Source organism: Gossypium hirsutum, chromosome A12, assembly GCF_007990345.1.
Source record: "Gossypium hirsutum isolate 1008001.06 chromosome A12, Gossypium_hirsutum_v2.1, whole genome shotgun sequence".
Classification (NCBI taxonomy): Eukaryota; Viridiplantae; Streptophyta; class Magnoliopsida; order Malvales; family Malvaceae; genus Gossypium; species Gossypium hirsutum.
Window position 1 is genome coordinate 2,619,937 of NC_053435.1, and position 22,906 is coordinate 2,642,842.

The window sequence follows — 22,906 nt, forward strand, 5'->3', positions numbered from 1 at the left end:
ATCAACAAGTGCATTCAATCTTCTGCCAGCTACGATGATGTCCACAAACATCAACCCATTGCTTGACTTCTCTTCGACACCTCCTAATATCGAATTGAGGCTTTTGGTGTCATCTTCGGCTTCCTCGCGTGCCTCCATGGCATGAAAAGCGGCTTTCTTTGGACAGACACTCATTCTATGTGGGCCTTGGCAAAGAAAGCACTTCATTGGTCCTTTTCTATCCCAAGGGTTACCTTGACTAGGCTTTGGGCCTTCGTCATTCTTTTCCCTTTGATCCTTGTTTCCCCCACCATTGTCTTTGGGTCTCGACTTGGGTTTGGAAGAATCATTATTACCAAACTTTCTTCCCTCAACATAATAGAAATTTTCTGCCTTGGCCATAGCTTCGGTCAATTCGGTGATATCTAGGCGACACAACTCTTACTTGGCCCACATTTTTAAACCATCCTCGAACCAATAGAATGCTTCTTTCTCGTTCAAGTCTGAGATCTGAAGCATCAACTCGCTGAATTCCCGAACATAATCTCGAACAGTGCCTTGTTGCGTAAGCCGACGCAACTTAGCACGAGCCTCCTTTTTAGCATGTTGCGGATAAAACTGCTTTTTCAACTCTCTTTGGAACTCCTCCCAAGTTCCAATGGTCGTTCCTCCACGTTTCTCATCCGTGGACCTACGTCTCCACTACAAGAGAGCAACATCAGAAAAGTAAATTGAAGCGGTGTTTACCTTGGTGGCATCATCATCAATGCCAATTGCTCGAAAATATTGCTCCAATTCCCACAATAAGTTGTCCACTTCTCTTGCGGACCTAATCCCCTTGAACTTCTCGGGTTTTGGAACATCCACATGACGTTGCTTCGGTCCCGAAGCCAACATCCCACTTCCTAAGGCAGCCTTACAGATTCTGAGCTCCCCCTTAAGCTCAGCAATCTCTTCCTTCATGGCAGTCAGCAGGGCCTCAAGAGCTTCGTCCCTCCCTGTCAGTTTGTCCGAAGTGGATCTGAGGGAGTCCAATGCAAACTCCTTGTTATCTTCCCTCAGTTCTTCCATACGGGTGAGGACCACTTCGAATGTCTCCTTCATGTCACCAACGGACTCCTCGAGATTAACCACTCGAATTTCCAAGCTCGACAGCATATCCCTCGATCGACTAGCCTTTCTAGCCCTCCCACGGGTCTCCATTGGCTCATTCTGATCAACAATTTCTTTCGACATATCTCAAAAGTGCTTTCGAACTGGCTCTGGTACCAACTGTCACGAACTTAGGATTCTTGCCTCACATTCCGTACGGCCTTAGGCAGTTTCTTACTCCAAAAACGCCTAAGTCAGCCTAACTTCCACAAAAGAAGGATTCAACAGAATTCTTCCCAAAACACAACTCAAGCGAAAGCAGCTCAAAGCCAACAAGATGAAAGAAGAATGAGACAAGAACAAGCCAAGAAAAATAAGAACACAAGAGAGAGAAAAGTTTGAGTGAATGCTCTCAAGAATTCTTATTACTCAAAACTCAAGTGCTTTACAATGAGGGAAGAGGCCTCTATTTATAGTTGAGCCTCTCCAAATCCAACGGTACAAAATCAAGTACATCAACGGCTATGATTAAAGGGTATCTACAATCAAATCTCTAAGAATATAAAATCATATCTTTAAAGATTACCTATCTTATCTAAGATATGTAATCTTATAAAATAATATCTTATAAGATTACATATCATATCTAAGATCTCTAAGATTATAAAATTATATCTTTTAAGATCATGTTTCCATATTTGTCTAACTTGTAGATGGGCCTTCAATCTCTTCAAGCAACGGGCCAGTCTGATTGGGCCAAATGACCTCCTTCCTTCTTGATGGATCGCACAGATGTGTCATGGTTGCGAGCTAGGGGAAGGTTGGAAAAGACATGATATGAAAGATAGTTCAGTCATAAAGAAAGAGTGTCCTAGTCCTATTTGTTGTGCTAGTTAACTTTTAAGGGGTTGTTTTTAATAGTTCATATATTTGTTTCGGACTTTTTAGAGTTTAACTGACCTATTAATGTTGTAGGTATGAATTGTCATATATAGAGATTAAATGTGTAACTTACAAATAGCAGATGTGTTATCTATTTTACATTTTTATTTTCGGTAAGATAAAACAAGGTTGAATCAATTTTATATTTTTATTTTCGGTTCAAGAATATTTAAATATTATATTTAAAATAATAATATAAAAAAGGAACCATAACATAAAGAACAAAATCCAAAAATGTTTGTTAGAAAAAAATTTTATAATTTTTTAAAAAAATAGACACATTTTTTTTAGTTTTTATTTTTTTTCATTTTCTAATTTCTTTGACAAATGTCACTGAAACATCAAAGTCAATTAAAAGTTTGAAAATAACGATGATGAAAGTAAAACTCAAAGAACCTGTAATAAACTATTATCATTATTCTGCATGACAAAAACTACAGTACAGTTTAATACTGACTGAACAGGGAAAATAGCAGAATATATTACGTAGAAACTTGGAGAAGCATAATCTGGTCCTGGGAATCATGTCTAGGTTCCACCTTGAATCTCTGAGACACTGAAGAATTGGCTGCTTCAACTGGGTCACTGATTTTCACCTCATATTCTCCATGAAAAAGGGAGGCCTCAAAGAAACCAGCAGCATCCGTTTTGGCTTCTACCGTGGCCTTGATTCCCCATTCTTTCAACAGCTTGTCCACAACATCCCCAGTTGCCAAGTTCTTGAAATTATTATCAGTTAAGCACATACGGTAACATCCGTTTGGTTTCCAGGCAGACCATATTATCATGCCGCTAACACCAGGGTGGCTATGTCCTTCTCTCAAAACTTGTTCCAAATACATTGCCTGCTTATATATGATAAAAATAAAAAAATAAAAAAAGCCCCACAAAAGTGCTTATATTTGAATGCTCATGGTATGTTAATATTGTTGAACTCGAAAATTACCTGACTGGGGCCGCTCTTCACATCTATTTCCGTTAGCCAAATGGGCAAATTGGTGGCAGCGAGAGTGTCAAGAGAAGATCTTATGTAAGGGAGGCTTGGAACGTCAAAATGGCACTCTAGGCCAATAGCCATTCGCTTAGCTTCGGCACCCATGAAAGTTTGAATATTTTTCAGTTTTTCAAGATATTTAGCCGGGGTTGATGCAGCATCTCCCTTCTGCTCTAGGGTATTGAATTCATTCATAAACAAAGGTATGGAGTGATCAATACCGGCAGCCATTTTGTAGAAGGTGGCGGCAGCATCTGGGCCGAGCTTACTTTCGAAGAAATTAAAGTGCAAATTCTCATTAACAACGTCCCACCCGATTACTTGACCCTTATATTTAGTCATGATTGAGTTAATCCTTTTGTTAGCTGCTGCCGAAAGGTCGTTGGGTTGGAGAGAGGGCACCCAATTTGGTTGGTAATGAGGATCATCCCAGAAAATGTTGTGTCCTCGTACCGCAATATTGTGTTGTTTCATTAATGTCATTATGGAATCTGGGAGTGAATAATCTTCCTTTCCTTGGACTGGTTCGGTGGTGTACCATTTCATTTCGTCCTCGAAGGTTGTATGGGTAAACCTGGAAGTGAACCAGTTTTGGTAGCCAACGTTGTTGAGGATGCCCTTGTTTACAGCACAACCGATAGGTTTCCCTGAAACCTTTTGGTGGATGGAAATCTTGGAGTTCACTACTGGATTCCCTTTTGTTTCCACACGGATTCTTACCCTTCTCTTTGTCTGCAAAATTAGACCCTCCATCCATTATGACTTATTACTTCTCTGATCTCTCTATATTATATATATTACCAGTCCTAGTAGAGTGACTGACCTTCTCAATGCTTTCAACATGATGAGACATCCACTCTTCTTGAGTGAATGGTTGCAAGGAGACGCTATCCACCCAGACTTCAACCGAGGTGTTATCGGTCTGAAGAAATCAGTGAGTTAATTTGGAAATATATAACTCTAGAAAGGAAATCCCGATGAAATAGTTACCTCAAAAAAAAGCTCAGCAGGGCCTGAAGCATCCACAGTGAGGCCACCCTTGAGCATAGACCAACACTTGGACTCGGCAACTGTTTCAGCAGCGCGCTTCAACCCGGTAACTGTTCTAAAGACTGCCCTCACCAGAGCTTTCTCTTCGCTCACTTGAACCCAAGCTTCATTTACCCACCCACAGAATCAAAAATATATAAGTGTCCAATACATACACGTTGGACATAGGTATACGTCAAATATAAATATTGAATAAAGAATTTTGGATAACATAGATAATACCAGAGAAGGTATAGAGCTTGTCGTTCTCCAAGTAAGCCTTCTGAGAGACACTGTCCTGGAAATGGTTTCGTTTACCAGCCACAACGAATTTGTTGCCATCTGATTCATTTCGATGTTCAATTACGGTATTCCCAAATGTAGACCATCCTATCAAACCCTCATTTAACTCTGGGTTCTTAATCATGCCTCCGCCATACTGAGCTTTATGAGGTTGTGCCAAACACTAGAGTTTTTCCCAAAGAAAAAAACTATTAGTGTTATTATCATGAAACGTACAAGTAAATAAATATCAAAAGGGAAAACTTAAATTACCTCAATGCTGGCTGTATAATCATAGGACAATGCATTCACTTTGACGAGTCCTGAAAACACCGGGCTCCAAACTTAGTCGTACCCTTTTTAGTAATTTCCTTATTGTATTAAATAAACTAATTTGGGCGAATAATATATCATTGGCTCTAATAACCAAACCTGACAAAAGGATCGATAATGGTAAGAACAGAAGCACACTCTCTTTCTTCCAAACCTCCATTGCTGTGTCTTATTTTACCCTGAAATGAAATAAAATCAATCGCATAACTAAAGAAATAATTATTAAAAATATCAAATAAAACTTGATCATAATATTAAAAACCCTTGAAAACTAATAGTCGACACTCGATACCTGAGACTGAATGTAAGCTTGGATTAGGATTGGGTGAGAAAATCAAGACTGAAGGGCTATACACACACACTGTGTATATACACACACACACTGTGTATATATATACACACACATATACATGCAGTTTTGGAAACACACCTGTGCTTTTTTTTTAGTGTGATATATTTTAGGAAATAACTAATTTATATACTTAAAATTGTAAAATATACTATAAAGTACTAAAAAATATTTTGCTAGTTTTCAGCTTTGCAAGATTTTATAACTTAATCAGCGGAGGCATTTATAACATACTACATATTTAGAGGAGATAATGGTTTTTTTTTCCTTATTTCTTAAAATGAAAATTTGCTTTTACTGTTTTTCTGTAATTATGTCATCACGATTTACCTCGTTTAATTCATAATTTGAAATATTAGTCGATTCAATTTTAATTTAGTTGATATCAACCTTGTTGTTAATGTAAGAGAACCTGAGTTATATTCTTATTTAAGGGTTTGGCATAGACTATAAGTAATTCTACGCATTGTATCAAAAAATCAATACTAGGAATCATGATATTACACTAATATAAAAGGAAGTAAATCAAAAAAAGAAATTTGAAATCCTAAAATTTCAACCCAATATTGGAATTTTTTTTTTCCTCAAAATATATATTATTCTGAATTATTTGAGATTGTCGGTATTTAAGTTCTGATTATTGAGTTAAAAGTTAAGTGATTTATGACGACGTATCTGGTCTTTTTGATACAATGTCTAGAACTAACTATAAGCCTTTCCCGACCCATAAATAGGAGGATAATGCATTTTAGCGCACTCAAACTCACATCCTCCTATATTGACAATAATGCTAATGCCAGTCGAGCTAAGACTCAATTGGCAATGAGATATGATTCTTAAAAATGTGATTGATTGGAAAGTTCCTTATACATTGATCAAAGTATTTATTAAAATTCCAAAAAACTTACATTAACATATTTGGTACACTCAATACTTTCTTGGAAATGTATTACACCCTACAAAATTATCCTTAATAAATAAAAGATAATAGCCATGCATTTTAATATTTTCAATATTTTTTTTATCATTAACAAATATTTAATATTATAATTAAATATTTAATTATAATTTTTTTATTTTTAACAAATATTTAAATTAATCAACAATGTATGATTTGATGACGTTTTGATTGAATTTATTACATGAATACATATGAAAATAACTTATACATTAACTCAAGATTGTGAAGATGCAAAATTTTCTTCGCTATTTTGTAGGCATAAATTCAAGTATATTCCTATATTGCATATATATAACTTGAAATTATCTTGATACTAAAATTTGATATCGATGAAAAAATATATTTTAAAAAATATTGATAACAAAAGAAATGCATTAATTTTAAATCTTAATCCTAAACCCAATTAAAAAAAAAGTTACTTTTGTCTTAGCAAATTCTTTTTACTTTCCATCGATATGGAAAAATAACTTTCCCACTAATTATTAAGGGGATCACATGGGAATACTAAATATTAAAATCACATTCTAACCAATTAAATTTCATGAAAAGTGATAATTGTCTATCTAACGCTCTCTTAATATAAAAGGTAAAAATGTAATATTTATATATTTTTAAATATAAGTACAAATATTCAACAGGTCAATTAACATTAAAATTAAAGATTTTATGAAAAGAGTTAATCGTACCAAATATTCTTAAACTATGACTTTCATTTTAAATTAGTCTCAAACTTTAACACATTATAATTACATCCTCAAATTATTGATGTTATATCAATAAGATCTATCCATTACTCAAATTGTTAATTTAACCGTTAAATGAAACGTCAGATCTATGGTGACAAAATTTAAAATGAAAACTATAAAAATAGATGTTGTAAAAATCTTGATTTTGAGGTTTTTAAAACTTTTACAAAAACTATCATTCTCTCTCTCTCTCTCCCTCTTTTCTTTAGTTTTAGTTTTTAATTTTAAAATTATGCAACAACATTTTACTTTTCTTTAAAATTTTCATTTTAAATCACTTCACATAAGATTTTATATGTTTTTTAATGGTTAAATTAATAATTTCAATAACGGAAGGGTCTAATTGATTTAATATTGATAGTTTTGAGGTATAATTAGAATATTTTAAAATTTGGAGACCAATTTAAAATAAAAATTATATTTTGAGATGTTTAGTGCAATTAAAAAATTTAAGCTAATAAATAATAATAGAATTTAATATAATGATTAACTTAATGTGTTTAAAGGAGTTGTGCCGGCGAGAATAGCAAGCACAAGTGGATCATGTCTTCCAAGAAACGAACTTTGTAGCAGATTACCTTATAAAGACATGTCTGGTTGAGGAAACTATCACTCAACAGTTTGATGTGGCACCTGAAAGTGTTGACCCCTAGCTTGGAGATGTTGAGCAAGGATTACAATTTTATTTCTATTTTACTATATATATTCGGAATTCGTGATTACTCTTTTTAATAATGTCGTATTCAAAGTTTAAACTTATGAATCTCTTTAAGAATACAATGAGCTTTACCATTGCACCCAACATTTGTTGGTAAGTACAATTTTTTTTAATTATAGAAAACTTGTGAATTAAAATGTAGTCTTATTATTTCTTGATTATTGATTTTTTTTTTGTTTCTCTTTATATTTTCTATTTTTTTAGAAATTTGGAAATACACTTAGAAAAATATAAAATCACATGTATTTACTAAAACCAAATGAAGCATATTTTCTCACATTTGTTGTTTTCATATCCTTGGTAATAAATCCAACTGTTCTTCAACGACCGAAAGTTAGTTTCTTTTTATTTTTTTGCAGTTGGACAATTTTCCTCATCTTTTTTATTACAAAGAAATTGAGTTCCATTTTCAGTATCTCCCACACGTTGTAGCCTCATACCTAGAATCAGTATTAGCCTCATTTTCAATGTGCAATAAAGGAATAAAACAGTTAATATTGAATGGATAAAATCTGGGTGCTTCTCAGTTTACGCTACTACTAAATTTAGCTCATCAATAATCTATTCAAAATATGTGGTAAATAAAGTAGAATAAGAAATTTGGAGGTGTGAACCACTCTTTATTATTCTTATGGGATATAATTAAGTTATAAAGGGAAAATGGTAAATAACATCGGTTTTTTATATAGGTATTATATATAGCGACCTTCGCCACCATAATTCTACCTTCACTAACTTCTTAGCTTCACCTCTCATCTAGCTCTATCGTAGACACGTGAGGCAATCACTTCTAACAATTAGACCACTTCAACAAAACAACCATTACATATCATCTACATACCCCACACCCTAGGTGAATAGGGATGTGCAAACGGTTAATAAGGCCGGTTCAATTAGCTTTTGCAATTTAATTGACTTAACTGTCTTATATATGTTATAAAATATAAATATATTTAAAATAATTAAAAATATCAAATATTGAGTCGGTTAAGTCAGTCAGTTTGATTATGAACTTCAATAATTGATAACTGATCATTATAACCAAATAAACCAACCCTACAATCAATTTAACCTCCAAAATCAATTAAAATAAAATCGACTTTCTCATTTTACCCATCTTTTTCCTCCTCTCCCCCCCTCTTTGTCTCTCTCTCATACTTTTACCATCTTTACCACCAATATTGTACAAGTCTTTGCCCAAATAAGGTGAACCATCTTGATCTACACTGTCACCCAAAGATCGGGTTAGAAGAAATTGGATTAGTGAAACCAAGAGTGGTCATATCATGTTTTTGAGTCTAGGTTGTAGGAAATATGACAAGTGAATGATTTGGTGCAGTGGTTAAGTGTTGTGCTTGTGTGAGACAAGTCATGAGTTTGAATAATTGGCCTTGTATTTTTGCTATTTTTGCCTAAACCCCTATCTTTGAATTTCTGGTTTAAAAATTTATTTCGCTCCATTACTAGTAAGAATGAGCCTATTAGTTCAATGGTAAGATGTTAACTTACCCTTTTGTTTTGTGTTCAAATCCTTACATGTGCAAATGGAAATATTTTTATTCCTTTGCATTGTGCCACCCACCTGTTGGTTGGTGTTTTGATTGGGGGTTCATTGCACTTCAATTTTCGTGTAAGTAGCATATATCCTTCTTCCTCTATCGAGGTTTTTTTTTTTCGTTATCTTGTTGATAAATTGAAGGTTGTGGTATTTTTTTCCTTGTTTAAATTACGTTGGTTTGTTCTAGGTGAAGATCTCGAGACATTCAACCTTCTAGTAATTTAGTTGTTACGTTAGTTGTTGTTTTTGCAAAAGTAAGTGTTATTTGCCGTTGTAAGGGCTAATTTTTTGTAATTGAGTTTGATTGTTGACGATTTTATTGATTTAATGAATCGGGTTTGGTAATTCGTTGTTAAATGGTTGGTTTTAAATAATGTTTTAGGTATTGGAATCTTTGTTGTGGTGTTCGCATCAAAAATTGACTAGGTGTGTGACTCGATTCTATGAAAACAACGAATGACGTAAAGCTGAAAAGCATTTTGTCGACGTCACATGGCCGTGTGATAAGCCGTATGGTAGATCGTGTGGGTCACAAGGTCCTGTGGGTCACATGACTGTGTGGGTCACATAGGCATGTGTCAGGTTGTGTGGCCCACACATGCTAGGCCAGTTGGGTCGTGTGGGCCTATTTTTTGGAAATTTTTACCTAGGTCCATTTGACTTTGAAATTCGTAATTAGACCTTCCGTAAGTCTGTCTGGCTTATATAAGACTTTAATTGTGACATTTATTAATATGTGTTTGTATGTGATACAAGTAAGGTATGTGAAAAATATATGTATGATTTGTGTTCTGATAACTCTAAAAGCATGATTACGAATGAAAAGTATGCATGACATCTGTTTATGGAATGTATGTGTTAGTTTATTTTTGCATGTGCACCAGGATGGCTTTGATATGTGATGGAAGAAGTGTATTCTAGTAGTATTACTGCAATTTCAACGGTTAAATCGCAATATCTGTCTGGCAGCTCAGCTACACCTTTATGAGTGGCATACCACCACGACCCGATGTGATTGGATGGATAGACTCTTGTAGTCTTAACTGGTGTAATTGGTTAGACGGAGTTGGTGTGTAGCAGATAAGGGTAGGATTTGTGTCTGCATTTGTATCTAAGTCTGAATACGCATCTGTATCTGATTATGACAAAAATCTGAATTTTTATATGAGAATATGTTTGAATTTGTATATGAAAACATATATGTTTATTTATGTATATATGATTTGCTGCTTAGGATGTGTTACACACTGAGCTCATAAAGCTCACTCTTTGTTTGTTATTCTCCCAGGTAATCAGCATGTTTAGGATTAGATAGCATGTGGGAGCTCGGATTGGTTTTCCACATAAGATGGTTCGAATTATTTTAATTAAGATTTCTGGACTTTTGACTTTTGGACTAAGTTTTTGGATCTGATTTTGTTTTTGGGTTTTAATCTGTTCGTTGATTTTTGGGTGTTCTTAAACGAAAAACTGCAAAATCATATAAATTTGACAAATTGGAATTCAGTTTTCAAAACTTAAAAACTCTAAAAATATCTGCTGCAAAATTAAGTATCAAACTAAATGCTTTTCTATAAAATGATTAAGTTCTACCCATGAGTTTTTCTAAATAATAATGTAAGAGTTTTGAAAAAAATTAATATTTCCAAATCACGTGATTACTAAAGTTAGAGTGAAATTTTTTGAAAGTTTCCGTTGTTTTTATAAGTAAATGTTTAAGAGATCATGATGTGAAATAGGTGTTTTCAAACTTGAGAATTTTTTTTAAAATCTTATGAGCTTAGCTAAATTAAGATTTCGGATCATAAAATTCCTAAGCTAGATTTTAGTTTTTCAAACGAGTTGATGTAATTACTCCACATTCGGCTATAACGTCTAGGCCGGGTGTAGGGTGTTACATACACCATTTTATGCTCTACGCCACATCATTGTATCAACAATTGGTGCAGTGAGTATGGATAGACATGACTCATTCCACCACTAATATTCCCACAAACCCAGAAGAAAGAGACTGGGATCAACAACAAACTCAAACCTAGCTACAAACAAATTAAAACCAACCCTAAACTAGTACCAAATAACAACATACTGAGCAATAATCTCAACCAAGTAGCCTTCAAGATCCGCATCATGCTTATGACGGTTATTCTTAGTACCACTAATTCTCCCACTCAAATATTACGCTTAGTATCAACATACATAAAACTCTATTAGGAGCAACAAGAGCAACAATAAGAAATTAATCAGAGAAACAAAAAATTAAAGAGTTAAAATCAGGAAGAGAACCTCAGCAACAAAACCAAAATCAGGAAGAGAACCTCAGCAACAAAACCCTCCACCCAAGGTGCAACAAGAAGAGACAACTTATTTTTTTCCCAATCGGCAACACAATCAACAACATGGAGTGAATCCAATGGACCCTCTATACCAACCACAAGAACATAATCTGTAAAGATGGGGATAATTTTTTTGAAGAACATGTACAAGCATTGTGGAAGGAAATGCAAGAATTCATAATACAAAGCTTGTTGAGTTTCCTTGGATTAGGGCACCAGAAATAGTTGCACAATACATGTCTCCAACATTTAAGTTGTCTAAGGAGGATTACAATGCTCAAAGAGAATCCTAGCCTTTTCAATGATCCTGAGAGATAATGTTGGGGTATGGTACTTTTCATTGCTAATAGTTTCTATCCGCACCTTTAACGAGTTAATCAATTTGTCTATGACCAATTTTTGGTTAATAAAAAATTACAACAATCACCACCTTATCTTATGTCTATCAAACACCAAAATGACAAACCTTCGAGAAAGTTTGTTTGTAAATTCAATGCAACAAGTATGACAACTAAAGGCATAATTGATAAATGGACAATCCAAGCCTTTACAGCAAGAATAAATCATCTACATAAATATGACTTAATAAACGGGTTGCCAAAAAGATTATCCACCTTGCATGAAAATGAACTATGAGTATTACAATTTATAAGTTATAAATTAAAACGAATTAGTAATTTAAGTTATAATTACTGTTTTTATTATTTTTCTAAAAAACTATGCTTAATTTAAGTTCGGGTTACTTGTTCGGGTCAAATCGTGTTTGAATCATTTTAGATTTAGGTCAGTTTCGTTGGATGTGTTTAGGTTGTTGAGTTTTCATGATTAAACTAGATGAGATCAAGTACAAATTTAGATTGATTAAGTCAATTTTTTACGATTTAGATCAAAATTAACAAGTTTAGCTAGGTCAATACTTTGATAGCACAAACAATTTTGACTTTCTCAACAGACTTTTAAACACATTTTTCAATAGTGAAAAAACAGACAACGACAATTTTAAATTTTAATTTGAAATTACATCCAACAATTTACTAATTGATTAATTAATCCATTAATGTCATAACTAGATCTATTTGTAAATTATATCGGATTGAATTTATACAAAGAATTTATTCTATTTTTTTATTTAAATCTAATTCGACTTGAAATATGATTTCACTTTTTTACTTAAATTTAACCCTATATAAAACCCAACTCGGCCTGACGTGATAATATTTTACCATGTCTTCATTAAATTTACTTTTTAAACATACATCCTTTAATGTTATCATCATAATATTATGTTAAATGTAATAACTAATAGCATAATTTATAAATTGTAATAACTAATAACATAATTATACATAAAGATTGCTAGTATAATTTGCTGAGATCTTGCTAACTTACTTACATTGTTTAGTGCAAAATTTAATAAATCAATATTGTCAAAGTACTCTAGGTAATTAGTGCTAAATATTGAGCATTCATCACTTGGTTTGACTTTTTTTTATAATAGATTGATTTATTATTTTTAATTAGATTTGTTTTTAATCAATTTATTTGATTTTTAAACATTTTATATATACTTTTACAGAATAAATTTCAATTTTTGATTTTCTTTAAATGAAATAAAAAAGATAACATTATTTAAAATTTGAGAGAGAGAGAGAAATAGAATAGATAATAAAAATGAGTAAACTTTGCAAATCAAAATAAGGGCAGTAGAATTTGAGAGAGAGAAAAAAAATATTAGAATGGATAAAAAATAAATATTGAGAATTGAAAAAAAAAATCAATACTATTAAAACAGGTAATAAATTTTTATGTTATTAGTTTAAAAACAAATTATAAATTTAAAAAAATATTTTTTAATATAGAGATGTTTTTATTTTTATGTCTAAAAAAATATAGGGATTTGTGTAAAATATTAAGGTATTTTAATGAAAATTAAATCAATAATAATTAATACGTCCAAAAATAGATTATGACAGATTGCAAGAAAAAAATTAAAAAAAAAAAGAAAAAGGAAAAACGTGTCGTTATTGAAAGGAAATTTATTGATTGAGGAAATTTATTAATACCTTCCTCATTTTTCTCTATCACATTATTTTTATTTATTTTCCTTCTCATATAATGCATTTTTAAAATAAATCAAGTTTTCATGAGATTACTAAAAATACTAAAATCTTAGTTTATCATTCTTATTCAAATTAACTTAATTTAAAAACATTTCATATCCAATATCGATACAATTTTATCGATTATAACTTAGCTAAACAATTAAAATTTATATGAGAAGTACAAAAAAAAAATTATTCATATCCTTGGTGAGAATGTGTGCCACATCGGGGTGGTCAACGGTTGCGAGCTGGATTTCTTCTTGGATCAAGCTGTATACCAGCCTCCTTGCCTTGATCGTTATGTCTTTGTTCGGGTACAGGTTATGGTCTCGGCTTCTCATATTCTTTGCCTTCATCCGTAGTTGATTGCAATCAATTGCTTCTTGGTTGTCATTATGTATCCTCCGTTCTAAGAACATGTGGTTGCGAAGATGTTCCACATTGGTAGAACAATGATCCCGGAGGTGTTTGCAACACCATCGGTGTAAAGGTATAACTATATTGTGTCTCATACATCGATGGAAAAACGATCGAACTTTCGGTCGGTGCTCCAAACATAGGCAGCCTATACATTGTTGTTAGATCCGTCGTCGTCTGAAACATTGATGGCATATGAGTGTAATATGTCGGGGTCCAAAAATAAAATTGAGCATCGATGTAGAAATAGAAAAATGTAGTGCCACATGTGGTGCTTGTGTAAAAATGACATGGTTAGTATAAACACTAGAATAAGTCGAGCCATACTGACTAAGGGGTGGTGCACTGATCGATATGGACCCGACATGGTAGCTGCTCCAGACCTTGGATGCCTAGGCGCTTGTCGTAGCCTCGTATGCAGTTGTTTACCCCTCGCCTCTTCCGTTAGTAGATATGGCTTGCAATGGACCCTAAACCATGGCATGTGGCCTCGCGAGTAAGTAAAAACTCGTATTTATTGTTCCAAATGTTGATATATTGCATGTGGAATGTAGGCTAATACTCATTTGTTCTCCCCCACAAGTCGGTTTGATGTAGATCTTTGATTTCTTGGGGTGCTGACGGAATCAATTACCTAAACCCAAACTGCCGCAACACTCTATCTGTCCCGTGCATCTCTACTATAGCATACATTACCAATGACACATTCACATGCCAGATGTTGAGATTGACCAAGAATTCGAACGAAATGCATTCTTGAATTGTCAGATTAGAGTATGGCGTCCATTCAAACTATACTAAAATAATAATAATAATTAGTTGTATATATACTATTAATTTTAAATCAATTACATTAATATTATATAGTTCGCTTTCAATTATTAGTCTAATAGAAGTCGTATATCTCAAAGCTCATCTGGTAGTCTCACGTTACTCAGCCCATAGTTCCACCTATTGAAATAATAAGTTAACAAAATAATTTTATTATGATAAATATATTATCTAATGAATTTTACATTTTACAAGTGGGAATGTATAAGGGTAATCAGCTTGAAGACATAAAATGACAGTTGGTACCACACCCATGACAGCAGTAATAGCATGCAACCACCAGTACCACACCCATGATTGCAGTAGTAGTATGCAACCACCGATTTTAATTTTTTATGGTTTTGTCACCAGTCACATCTCTTGGTACAACGTCACCAACACGACTGACCCCCAACTAAGTTCGCTTGTTTCTATAAAGTCGACGAGTTTTAACAGCCACCTTAAAATGGATAAGATTTTGTGACTTATCGAGCATTAGGAGACCCTCGATGATCATAAGAATGTACGCTCGAGCATGTTGTTCCCTTTGGACTTCACTCGAATCTGCATTAAGCCCACCAAAATTTCTTTTAAACCAATTCATAACTATCCGGGATCTATAAATTGTTTCCGGGACCCTCCCTAAAAGTTGCTTGCATACATCTCTCCAATCGGCTGTGACAATTGACCTAGTCACTACTGGGCCATCCACCGATAACTCGAGCTGTAACTGCACGTCTTCAAAAGTGATAGTACACTCGTTGCATGAAGATGGAACGTGTGTGTCTCGAGTCTTCACCTTTCCACCAACACACTTACAGTGTGGAGTCCAATTTACACCCCCTACCCTTAACGATCACGTGTAAAAATCTTGTATCTCTCAAGTAGGGTTCGATTAAGGATGATGGGGAGTGGATTGATTATGAATATACGTCTCCAAAATTCAATTTTCTGGTAAATTAGATTAAATATAATAAAAAAGACTTCTCACCATTTGCAATTGATCAACCAAAATATGTTTCTCATCCAAACGGATTAGAGATTTCGCTATTACTAATTTTAGAAAACACGAAATAAATTGTAATAGAAAATATAATTTACGAAAATCTTAATACAATTTTAATAAAAAAGAGAGTTGAGAGAGAAATAAAATTTGAGTGGGAAATTAAAAGGAAAATAAAAAAGATTTGAAAATGTGAGAGAAATAGTTGAGATTGAATTGAAAAAAAAAAGAGTTTATATAGAAAAAAAAATAGTCGTTTGAGGTTTCCCAACCAAATCCCGTAAATTTTCAAAAAAATTAACCTAATTCAATAATTGTTTTAAAGAAACAGATTTTTATGTAATTCACTCCCTGAAAGATGGGTCACAATCCAAGCCTCTCGATCTCTCTATCCATTTTCCCAGTAAGCATGAACCCAAACATCTTAAAATAGCATAAAAAGAACGAAAATGGATGCCCAAAAGTGACGGGAACGTTCCCTTCCACAAAGAAATGACTATACCAGGCACATGAATAACCACATACTGGCACAAACACCAAGAGCCACCACTTAAACAACTTCGTACATAAACAATACAATGCTGGAGAGCGTGCCGGCAAAGTGCCACAGTCTTATAGCTGGTTTTGAGTACTGTTTCAGGTAAAACACCCAAAACTCATCTCTTTGATATCAAAAAAAGAGTATCTAATAAAGAGCGTTGATTACTTGAAATTGTTTGTTCTTTTCTTCTTTGTTAATTATCTGCCCACAGTAGTTCCAACATATCTTGTTATTATATAGGAAGTTATATGGGAAATGATTTGCCCATTATAGAACTCAGTACTGGACTTTCTTTTTTCTACTTTGATGATATGGTTTCTAAAGTCCTTAGAAATAAATGGAAAAATAAACAAATATATTAGCATGTATGTGTACTATGCTTGCATTGGGGCAAGCCTGCTTTATACCTAAAACTGGTCTGGGAAAATAGGAATCTACCTTAACCAACAGCACTCAATTTAGCCAAAGGCTATTTTGAAAAACATATATATATTAGCCAAATAGAAAATGACCTGCATTTCCCTTAATTTAGGTAAGAAACGTGTTTGTGTGTCATTCTGAGCAATCACCGGGCTATATAAAAAAAGGAAAAGGTTAAGGGGCGGTGGAGTATGATATTGGAAGAAGATAGAAGGAAAGGGTTTAATGTTTGATGAACCTCGATGGAGGCAATTTATATTCGTTTGGCTGACCTGTTGTTGAAGCCTTGAAGGGCTCCTGTCCTAAATAATTCTTTTAGGGCTCATTAGAATATATATCATCACTTAAAAATAAGGTAAAATTATACCTGGTCCCTCAAGAAAAAAATTAAATTTGATTTTTTTTATAGAAATTGTATTTCGTTATTTTAAATTTGATAATGTTTTTAATTTAAATCTCATAAATTTTCAAATAAATAAATTAATATGCTTAATTTCCCATTACCTTTTATTGAATTTTAAGTTTTCTTTTCTTTTTCGACTCCATATTTTAAATTTGGTAATATTTGCAAACAACTATCTGGAAATGCTTCTATCAATTACTATATGCAATGGACTCAAAACTCGAGTTCAGCTTTACAAAAACTCTAGCAAAAGGGTAAGGACTCTAGCAAAAGGGTAAGGGCTGGAGTGTTAGTTGAGGAAATTTGATTTGCTTATTGTCTTGGCAAGGCACTGCATCAATTTTTCATTAGCTTGACACCTTTTCTGTTATCTCATCATCACCATGGAATTCTAGTTTATTATTATGGGTGAACAAAACTCAAATCGATTTAAAAATATTATAAAAAATTTAAATATTGAGCTATTCGATTTTTTTAGTCAACTCGAATAAGTAATTTGAATTTCAAGTTCGAATCGATTTGAACTTTACAATTTTAATAACCCAAAAAATATATTGGTGTAAATACCCATTTGGTCCCTAACAATATTGAAAATGAGCAAATTGGTTTCTCTCATAAAAATTATAAAATAAATTCGAAATAATTTTTAAATTTTAAAAAATTTTAAAAATTTATAAAATATATATAATTTTTTTAAAATAATAATTTAGGGACCTAAATAAGTTAATTGAATATTCAAAGTTTATTATGTTAAAATATTTTTTTCTTATTTTTCTTTGAAAAAGTTTTCAAATATATATGATTTTAAATTTATGTACTCTAACATGAAATTAATTATATTGCAATAAGATTTTAATATGACATGTTTAATTTTTTAATTTAACTTGAACAATTTCACTCAATTTGACTCGACTTAAATTTTATTTCACTCGACTCGATTAAAAAATCCCAATTCAAGTTAAGACGATAAAATAAGACTTATCAATTTGATTAACTCTAATTTTTTTACTCGATTAAATCAAACACTCACATCTAATTGCAGGCCAACAACATCTTGTTTTAATGCATTAAAAAAACTCTGATCTTGCTTGTAACTTTCCATTTTACTTGTTTATTAAATAATGACCCTAATACAAATACGAAAAAATGATTATTTTTAGAAATTTAATAATATATAATATATAATAGTTGTAAAAGTTATACATATAATTACTAAAGACTATATTTTAAAAATAAAATAATATGGGATGGGTTTAAATAGGTTAGGGTTAATTATTTATAAATATAAGGGTAAACTATAAAAATAGTCAATTTTGTTGACTCAAATTATATTTTAGTCACTTATGCTTAAAATGTTACGTTTTAGTCACTTACGTTATCGTTTTGTTACGAAGTAGTCACTCTATCGTTAAGTCTCGTTACCTCCCTAACGGTGATCTTACATGGCAGTTTAAAAGGATTTTAAATGCCAATTTGGATGTCCTACGTAGCAATCCAAATTAAATTTATTTAATTAAAAACCTATTTTTATTTCAACAACCGAACATCCAAGTTGGCATTTAAAACCCATTTGACCTACCACATAGGACTGTTGTTAGGGAGGTAACGGAGTTTAACGATAGAGTGACTACTTCGTGACAAAACGATAACATAAGTGACTAAAACGTAACATTTCAAATATAAGTGACTAAAATGTAATTTAAGACAAACAAAAGTGATTATTTTTGAAGTTTACCCCAAATATAAATGAACACAAACTTATATAGTATTGAAACGATTTAATCCAAGCATATTGACGGAAAAAGTCATTTATTACTTTATTAGATTCGGGTGATTAAAAGTATGGATAAACTCAGCAAGACAAGTAGACTCTAAGGTGATCTTTCAAGTGCCGATGTTACCTCAACAAGTTGGTAGGTGCTCCTCCCATCATCCTTGGTGCTGGCTTAGGCCACGGACTTATTGGGTTTGTCTCAGACCTCTGCCTTTCTATTTTACTAAAAGAAATTAGAATCTTTACTGGCTCTCGATCTAGCTTGATGGTTTGGTTTACTTGGTTCAGAGTAACCGAATGCCACAGGTCTCAGGTTCGAGGGCCGTGAGAGAGAGCAGAGAGAGAATGAAGCAAACAAAGAAAAACCAAATGAGGTATTCCAAAATACCTCCCTTTTTCTGAAACCTTGTGATTTTCAGGTTAACACCATTGGGCGCTTGTTTCTCCTAACGCTCACCTTCTCCCCTTGTCCTGCATGGAGGGCAATAATCAACGGCAATGGCAATATTATCACACTCTTTACACCAATGTCAAAACAGGTAAGACAAAAATGTTTCTTTCCCGACTTTTGATTGTCCTCGAATCTCTTCCCGCTTGTTCGATTTCTTGGTTTTTCTCCGCCAATCTGCCTTTCAATTTGTTAACTCACTTCGAAATTTTCTTCGTAATCTCTCTTCTTCTTCTTCTTCTTTTTTCCAATTTTCTTCGAATTTTCTTTCATGAATTTTATATATTTCAATTGATTAAGTGTTGGTTGAATAAATAAAGAGAAGATCCAAAGACTAGTGTACGAAATGAGCAAAGGATCAAAACTTTTCTGAAAGGAAGAGTGAAAAGAGATCCTTATTCGACAAAAAATTGAACGTATGCGAAGAACTAATTACATAATTTGCTCCTTCTTCATGTTGTGGATTAAAGGATTTTAGAGCTTGAAACTACGCTTGACCTTTCCATGATTTGGTACATGTAGATATGGATGCGTTTTAGGCGGCTGATGAAACTTAGTAATCCTTCATTTAAGGTAACTGTTGGCAGCATGTCTATTATTTCCACCACTAATTATGAAGTTTCATGGACTTACATTTGATTTCTGGAAATTTACTCTTAGTAAATTCTATTAATTCTATAGGTTTGTAAACTATGTCTGGAGTTGATGTTATTTCTACAGGTTTCAAACAGTATAATTGCTATATGATTTAACAGAAAAGTTAGATTCTTTGCTTCTAAACTCAGAAGTTCTTGATGCTAATTTGGGGTTGTTGTCTGCTGATTTGTTAAATAGCATATGTTCAGCTATGTTAGTTTCCAGAATTATGATCATAATTTCATGGCTGCCAGGTTATATGATGAAGCTTACCTTGATATTTCCGAGATCTGCAAAGAAAGAAGCTTTACTGGTGGAGTAAATTTGTACCATCATTTTGGCATTCTGACTGCTTCTGTGATAGGCGTTTAAGCTGATGCCTTTCTTTTATCTTCCTATTCAGATTGCTTAAGAATTCAGATCTCTGAGTACACGAAGAGACTGGTTTGACATGTAGAATAGCAGTGCCTCCAAATTGCTTACTATGTTCTGTTTTTAGCACATAATTGCTCTTGGCAAGTTGCATCTGCAAAACCCATTATTGCATTGGCATATGTCTATAATTTCCAATGGGAAGTCATTGCTCCAGATTGTTGAGGTCCATATTGATGTTGGATGAGAATAGGGCAATCTTTTGTTGATTAGCAGTACATTGTTGTTGAGTGCTGAATTATTATTTGTTATGTGGTTATTTATCAGATACAGATGAAAACAATTACATTCTGGTAAAAAGAGCTTGAGGAAATGGATAAAATTCATGAACTTTCAAGCTACAAAACTGTGACTATGATAATCATTAAAGTTTATTACCAATTATTTAACTAGACTAGTCGCTAGATCTTCACGTGTTCATCCTCAATACTTCTTCTAGTGTTAGTTTTGTTCGACCTTCCTTGTTCTTTTTTGGTTTATCATGTCACTTCGGTTCTCCACTATCATAACATATTTATATATTTTCCCTAGGTGGAAGATTCCTGATTGATGGCCAAAAAAACAAGACTGCTGATTGTATAGCGTGTACTCAATCTCCCCCAAAACAAGCATTACGAAGAAGATTCTTCTGCCGAGTGGGAGCCTGGAGACTGCAATCCTGATGGAACAAATAAAGAACTTAGCACCTCACTATCTCAGGGAATGAGGAATCTTTTTCATCAAATCACAAGTTTTGTTGAAGAAAACCAAAAGCACTCTTCAGTCGGAGGAATCTGGCACAGATTCGAGCCCATTGATGCCAAGGAAAAGATACTACAAGTTGATGTGTATAATATAAGCAAAATGCGTTCAGGGCTGATAATTTGCTTTAACTTCGATATAATATTTGTTCTTAAGTTTAGTTTGGGGAAAAAATCTAATTTAAATATTTTTCTCTAATATGTAATATTAAAATTCTTTATTAAGCTTAGAGTAACACGTTAAGTAATAAGAATTAAATTGAAAATTAAAATATTATAATAAATAACAAATGAAGGATATTTATGCTTTTTAATTTTTATTTTAAAAGAAATAGAAAAAGAAGCTACTTATTAACTATTTTCTTTTCAAAAGAAAGTGTGTGTGTGTGAGTTCTATATAATAAGAGAGAGTAAATAATTCACCCAAATTTCGTCCCACTTCTCTTTTCTTGAGAAGGAAAAAGGAATTGATGAGATAGGAATCCACGTCTCACAACGAGTAGCCATCCAAACAAAGTGCGAACCCGAGCTAGTAATTCAAAGCAAGCGCTCACTTTGTTTCATCCAAAACCAGCTAAAATCTCTATTGATAGTTCTCTACCACGAGGCGGCTGCACACATGGAATTAACTCACATGGTTGCAGTTTCCAAATTCTGCTATCAAAATCCCAGAATTTGGAGTAGAACCCAAGCTCTTTCATCATCTCAGCATTCAGTTTCACCACTTCCATCATCCTCTAACCGAATTGCCCCCAAAACCCATTTGAATACTCTCCAAGAAGCTGCCAAACCATATGTTAGAACAACAAGCAATGGCATCAAGGAAGCCACTGTTAATATGCCATCCATGTCTGATATATTGGCCTCCTCTAGAGCCCAGAACCTTGACGTTCAGCTCCGAACTTTAGGACCATTGTTTAGGATTACTGCTAAGAGCCTGGAGACCAACAGGGAACTTGGAAGAGCTGAGGGGCTCGTTAGGGTCTGGTTTGTAGGTAAAATTCTGCACCTGGATTCCATTAGACTCAACAGAGAGACCCTAGGCATGGAAAGATCCATTTTTGGTATTGGTTTGTTTATTGGAGCTGTAGCTATTCGATATGGATATGACTGCGGTTGCAAGACTGCCGAGTTGCTTGCCATCAACGACTCCGATCTTTACCATTCCAAGGTTATTAACTTACCCAATTCCTCTGGTTTATGTTATTGGATAAGGTTTCTTACAAGAAATTATTCTTTTTCTTTGTGTTTGAAATGTGGATAATTTATGTATTTTGATGATCTTTTGAACTTTCAGCTTGTTAGGTTCTACAAAAGGATTGGGTTCAAGGTTGTGCATGAAGTGACTGGTTCAACAATTGGGGATATGCCCCATATGCTAATGTGGGGAGGAGTTGGAACTCGAATGGATGCCAGTATAGCTGAGCTTCTTGTAAAATGGTGCAGCAGGTTCAAGTCCCAGGACTCATTATGTCGGAATTAGTTGATACTTCCATGCTTTTATCCAGCCCTGCTATGAAATTTTGGTTTGCAGTTTGGTATGTTACTCTTCCCCTCTGAAGAAGAAGTTTTACTGCCAAGCTAGGGTCTTCTTTTGTTCAGCTCAGGCCTTGATCAAGGAACTAAGGGGAGTTCTAGTTAGCAGATCGGATGGGACTAGGCAATTAAGGAAGAGTTAGAAAGTGTCTTAAAGAGTTCATATCAGAAGTTAGAATGCTCAAGCTGATTACAATAATGCTTTGAAATTATTCTATACATTCTTCCTGGAAATACCCCAACTACTGTCCATTATTGTGATAATGGAGAATAATGGAGAATTGTTCTCAACTTCAGTGAATTTTGATTGAAGTAGTTTCATGAA

At 33.4% G+C, this 22,906-nt stretch overlaps 2 protein-coding genes across 2 annotated transcripts; one reads left to right on the plus strand and one right to left on the minus strand.

The window, feature by feature from the left end:
* Nucleotides 1-2,400: 2,400 nt before the first annotated feature.
* LOC107940208 (endo-1,4-beta-xylanase 5-like) lies at nt 2,401-5,018 on the minus strand. Its single transcript, XM_016873646.2, has 8 exons — nt 4,944-5,018; nt 4,751-4,830; nt 4,592-4,641; nt 4,280-4,502; nt 3,998-4,161; nt 3,831-3,929; nt 2,960-3,739; nt 2,401-2,858 (listed from the first exon to the last, which is right to left on the minus strand). Exons 2-8 carry the CDS (start codon nt 4,809-4,811, stop codon nt 2,496-2,498), a joined length of 1,740 nt encoding a protein of 579 aa, XP_016729135.2. The 5' UTR covers nt 4,812-4,830; nt 4,944-5,018; the 3' UTR covers nt 2,401-2,495.
* A 16,405-nt stretch (nt 5,019-21,423) lies between these two features.
* LOC107938449 (uncharacterized) lies at nt 21,424-22,906 on the plus strand. The gene is made up of 2 exons (XM_016871622.2): nt 21,424-22,216; nt 22,343-22,906. Exons 1-2 carry the CDS (start codon nt 21,665-21,667, stop codon nt 22,526-22,528), a joined length of 738 nt encoding a protein of 245 aa, XP_016727111.1. The 5' UTR covers nt 21,424-21,664; the 3' UTR covers nt 22,529-22,906.